Source organism: Balaenoptera borealis (genome assembly GCF_965194805.1).
Source record: "Balaenoptera borealis genome assembly, chromosome: 8".
NCBI lineage: Eukaryota > Metazoa > Chordata > Mammalia > Artiodactyla > Balaenopteridae > Balaenoptera > Balaenoptera borealis.
The window spans coordinates 16,123,609-16,128,835 of record NC_138865.1 but is presented as its reverse complement, the minus strand read 5'-3'; the positions used below and the strand labels follow the sequence as shown (position 1 = coordinate 16,128,835).

At 55.6% G+C, this 5,227-nt stretch overlaps 1 protein-coding gene across 2 annotated transcripts; it reads left to right on the top strand.

Annotated features, from left to right (window-relative positions):
* The first annotated feature begins 2,335 nt into the window (after positions 1-2,335).
* Positions 2,336-5,026, top strand: SFTPC (surfactant protein C). 2 transcript variants are annotated; one of them, XM_082403077.1, is made up of 6 exons: positions 2,336-2,442; positions 3,173-3,331; positions 3,675-3,797; positions 4,026-4,136; positions 4,487-4,634; positions 4,822-5,026. In XM_082403077.1, exons 1-5 carry the CDS (start codon positions 2,401-2,403, stop codon positions 4,622-4,624), a joined length of 573 nt encoding a protein of 190 aa, XP_082259203.1. In that variant the 5' UTR covers positions 2,336-2,400; the 3' UTR covers positions 4,625-4,634; positions 4,822-5,026. The 2 variants fall into 2 exon arrangements, with proteins under 2 accessions (XP_082259203.1, XP_082259204.1); XM_082403078.1 differs by lacking the exon at positions 4,487-4,634.
* The last annotated feature ends 201 nt before the right edge of the window (positions 5,027-5,227 follow it).

The window sequence follows — 5,227 nt, the reverse complement described above, 5'->3', positions numbered from 1 at the left end:
TTCTCCTTGGTTCTCCCGCTGGCCCGCTGCCCACCTGGCTCAGGTCCAGTATGCGTGAGTCAGCCAATCAGTTCCAGTGTTGCCAGGACAACCGGGGGCGGGAGTGGGGGCCCTGGGGTGGGCAGGGGTGGGTCCTGCAGGCAGGCTGTCTCCTGCATCTGGCACCTGCACGCAGCTGAAGCTGCCCACAGTCGAGAGGAGGATGCTCCTTCCCCCCTTCTCCCTGGAGCCCCCTCCCCCTCTTTCACTCCTCCTAGGACACTTGCTGCTAGAGGCTTAGGCAAATATTTAAAGTGGCAGCGGGGGGGGGGGGGGGTGAGTAGGGTGGGGGGAACAAACACTTCTGTCTCTCTCTCCTTCTCCGAGCTTCTCGGGGCTCTCAGCTCAGATGCCATGCCATTGTGCAACCTGGAGGCTGAAGGCTCTCTAGCTGGAGAGGGGGTCCTTGTGGGGACACGGGAGCCTGCCAGGGCTGGAGAGTTGGGGACCAGCTCATGACTGAAGGGCAGGGCCAAGGTGCGAGGGGGCCCCAGCAAGGGACAGGAATTGGGGTGAAGTGTTAGAATTCAAGTACAAGGAGGACAGGGGGTGAGGCCAAGAGAGGAGTGAGGTGTGGGGCTCTGACTTACACTCGCGTGAACGTTTAGAGGTGGAGGCGTTGTAGGGACCACCTGGCCCAGCAAGTGGTGGGAGCCCAAGAGAAAGGATGCAGCCATTAGTCGATGTGGTTTAGTACAACAAAGCAACAGAGATGGCTTTGGGCAAAGAGGCAGGAAAGAGGTAGAGAGGAGAAGAAGATCCAGAAATTGGTTCACATCTGGGTGAGTAGCATTCTCAGGGCAAATATAGGATCAGAGGATATACAAAGAAGAGTGTCGAGAGGGTAGGGTGCGAGGCAGCACCAAGCAGGTGGGCTGATTCAGGGACGAGGAGATGGGGACCCCATCAGTCACCACCCCCAGCCCTGTGCAAGGCTGTCTGGCACTAAGTGTCAGGCATGGAACTGCTATCATAAGCCTCCAGCTTGATCTCTGAAAATTGGTTTGCTATTCACTTGATACAGAAAACCCCGCAGAATCATGCAAATCCAGAAGTTCAAATCTTCGTGTTCATTTTAGGAACATTTGTGAAACTGCTCAGGCTATCGAGGGTATGCATATCCAAAAAGCCACCAAGTATTTGAATGATGTCACTTTGCAGAAGCAATGTGAGCTGTTCCCTTGTTACAATTGTGGAGCTGGTAGGTGTGCTCAGGCCAAACACACCTTGTTACAATTTTGGGGCTAGACATAGGGTCGGCGGTCCAAAAAGAGTGTGGAATTTTGCTGCACATGCTTAAAAATGCAGAGAGTGATGCTGAACTGAAGGGTTTAGATGTGGATTCTCTGGTCATCAAGCACATGCAGGTGAACAAGCCCCCACGATGCAGCACAGAACTTCACAGAGCTCACAGTCGGATTAACCCCTATAGGACTCCCCCTGCCACATGGAGATGATCCTCCCTAAAAAAAAAGGGCAGATTGTTCCTAAACCCGAAGAGGAGGTTGCACAGAAGAGAAAGCTGTCCCAGAAGAAACTGAAGAAGCAAAAACATACGGTCTGGAAATAAATTCAGCATAAAATAAATGCAAATAAAAGTAAAAGCAGGTTAGAAAAAAAAAAAAAAGCCTTCAGCTTACAAACAAGCCTATGACAAAGAAAGAAAAACTGTGTGTTAGTAAGCATTTATAACCAGAGGGGACAGTGTTCAGAATCTGGGCAAGAATGACTGGGGGCATGTCTGAGGTTAGGTACGAAATGTGTGGGAGGAGGTGAGGCAGATACTCGAAGTGAAAATCTGATGCTCTCAGAGAATTGATGAACCATTTATGAACGCCCACTCTGATGCCAAAGCACCCCGTGCTTTTAGTACTGTCCCTGCGGGTCCACAGGGGCTCCCCTTCCTGGAGCTCAGCCCTATGCTTGGGGGAAAATTCTGTTGGGAAATGTGGTGGACCCATTGGGTCAGACCCTTGGTTGCCTAAGAGGTTCAGCCTGGGAGAAGAACAGGAAAAGCCAAAGGACTGCAGGGGCAGGTGCCAGCAAGAATGGCGGGCATGCCAGCAAGACACCCACGGTGAGAGGTGTAGATTGCCCAAGGGCAGGTTTGCTCACCTTACCCAGCTTTGCTCTTGCTGGGGCCAAGAGGACTCATGTTCCGGCGCCAAGGGCCCTTAGGCACTCTTGCAGCTAGCTTATCGGGGCCTTGGCTCTGGAGGACCAGGAACAAACAGGCTTCAAAGCTGAGGGCTTGGCTGGCAGACAGGGGCTGGGTCTTTCACCTCTGTCCCCTCTCCCTCCTGGCACATATAAGACCCTAGTCACACTTGGAGATGAGGAGGGGAAGGTGTCTACCACGAGATGGATGTGGGCAGCAAAGAGGTCTTGATGGAGAGCCCGCCGGTGAGTTTGATCGTGTGTGTGCGCATGTATGCAGGAGTGTATCTGTGTGTGGTGGGCCCTACCTCCTCCAACCTCTGGGCCTGTTTCCTCATCCAGATTCATTCACTCAACTAACTTAGGACTGTGCTAAATCAAGATAAGGACACCAACCGCTAAGACAGAGACCCTTGGAGAGATAGACTCGTCAGCCACTAATTCCCATATGAGGGGCCGTGAGCCACCACAGGGGTCAGTGGAAAGGGCTGTAGAGAGCACTGGGTAAGGAGCCACTACTCGGGAGATCACAGGAAGCTTCGCAGAGAAAATAACATTTGAGCTGGCTCCAGAGGAACTAGTCAGAGCTCACCAGGTTGAGAAGAAGGAAGGCATTGCAGGAAGAAGGGATAGTATGCATAAAGGCATGGATGGGGGGGTGGGGCAGGACAGAGAGGGACTGGGCATGGTTAGGATGCCAGAGGTCTGGAGGAAACAGCAGGAGATGAGACTGGTGAAACAGTCTCTCTTGGGTCTCTCCAAGCCAGACCTCACTTCTAAGCATCTATGGGTTTGTTGGAATCCAGGCCCCCTCCTCCAGGAAGCCTTCTCTGATCTCCTCAGCCCTTCTCTGCATGTCCATAGCATTGGTTGTTCAGCCTCGGGAGAGTGTGGGAAGGTGTCCTGGTTGTGCAGGGAGAAGAAAGGGCATCCTCATGACCTCACACCTGTCTCCCTCCCTGCCCCACCACGTCAGGACTACTCAGCAGTCCCTGGGGGCCGGTTCCAAATCCCCTGCTGTCCTGTGAACATCAAACGCCTTCTCATCGTGGTCGTGGTGGTGGTCCTTGTTGTCGTGGTGATTGTAGGGGCCCTGCTCATGGGTCTTCACATGAGCCAGAAACATACTGAGATGGTGAGCAGGCCTGGGATGGGGTGGGCAGTGGGTACAGGTCAGGCCAGACAAAGGCCCTGGGATGGGGTGGGCAGATAGCATAATTGCCCAAGGGGAATGAGGGGAGGAGACAAGTGGCACCTCAGGGAAGGACAGAGGTGGGAACAGGGTGGCAAACCTGGCCCGGGCTTTTTCACCAGGTCCCTGCCCCACGGTGGGATGACCTGTTCCCTCCAGCACCTGGTTCCACTCGGCCTCTCTGAGCTCCCAGGGAAGAAAAAATTGCGTTTGAGTAAAGAGGACTGAGGGTGGGCATGATGAGTGGGGAAAGAGGAATGCCAGGCAGCACTATGCCCTCCCCTAGGTCCTAGAGATGAGCATCGCGGGGCCGGAAGCCCAGCAACGCCTGGCCCTGAGTGAGCGTGTGGGAACTACTGCCACCTTCTCCGTTGGCTCCACTGGCATCGTGGCATATGACTACCAGAGGGTGGGTATGCCTGGACCTCTTGACCCCAGGGCTAGACTGTGCGAGACCTATCCAGCTGTGGACTCGTACACGTCCACCTATCCCCACCCCCCCAGCACTTTTGCCTGAGCCCTAGATTCCAGTATGACTCCCTCCAGTCCCCAACCTAGAGGGAGATGGCCAAGGACCAGGGTTAGGAGCGAGCTAGGCAGCGCCTTCCTGAACCAACTCTGGGGTTCCTGTGCCCAGCTCCTGATTGCCTACAAGCCAGCCCCGGGAACCTGCTGCTATGTCATGAAGATGGCTCCGCAGAGCATCCCGAGTCTTGAGGCTCTCACTAGAAAATTCCAGAACTTCCAGGTGGGTGTGTGGGTAAGAAAGAGTGGGCTGTCTCCCTCCCAGGGCTGCTATGAGGAGCATTGAAGATGATGGTTCTTTGTCACCTGTAAAGCGCTGTTCCTCGTGGACTGCCAGGTGAATGCCCTCCCGGGATTCCCCTGCACCAAACCTTTCCTACCCATTTACCATCCCCACCCCACAGCCAAGCTGCTGGCCTCAGCTGAGCCCACACACCCCCTGGGGGCTTCTGACTCCAGCACAGCCCCTTCTTTACTCAGAGAGATTGCCTGACACACCTGAGGTACCACAATAAGGGCCGCAGGTGAGGCAGAAACTCAGTTCCCAGCCTCCAAATCAGGTGCTCTTTCCAGGCCGAGTCCTCAGTACCTACCTCTAAGCTGGGCCAGGAGGAGGGCCGTGATGCAGGCTTGGCATCCTCCGGGGACCTGGCCTTCCTGGGCAGCACCGTGAGCACCCTGTGTGGCGAGGTGCCCCTCTACTACATCTAGGACCCATCAGGTGAGCAGGTGTGACCTCCAGGGCACTGGAGCAACAGTGGCCCAGGATGGTCATGTCAGCTGACCAGGAACTGGGGGAACCACGGAGGCGGGGTCACCTACAGAGCTCAGGGGAGGGAAGGTTCACAGACACCGACCCCCCACGTCCCTCTCCCTCACATAATAAACAGTGTTCCTTTGCTTCGCAGGGCCTCAGCAAGCCCCAAAGGGACAGCAAAGCTCCAGGAGCAAAGGGTCTTGTGCAGACAGGCAGGAAGCCGCTCCTGCCAATACCACTGGGACTGGTCCTGGAGAAATGGGAGCTGTGGTGAGAGGTGGGCAGAGGAGAAGCAGCTCCTAGGGCCCAAGGGGGTTCCTACACCAAAGAATAAAGCAGCCTGATTGAAAAACGAAGGGTGTACCTCGTCTATCCTCTCACATGCCTCAGTCCCGCTCTTGGTGGGGGCCAGCCAGGGGAAGGCTAGGGCCTTGGGCGCGCCAAGCGGGTTTTCCCATTCTCCCCCGGTCCCAGGGTGATGAAGCGAGGGGACTGGGGAGCAATCCGCGGGCTTCAAGCGCCCTCCAGTGGCGTCTCCCGAGGGAGGGAGCGAGACG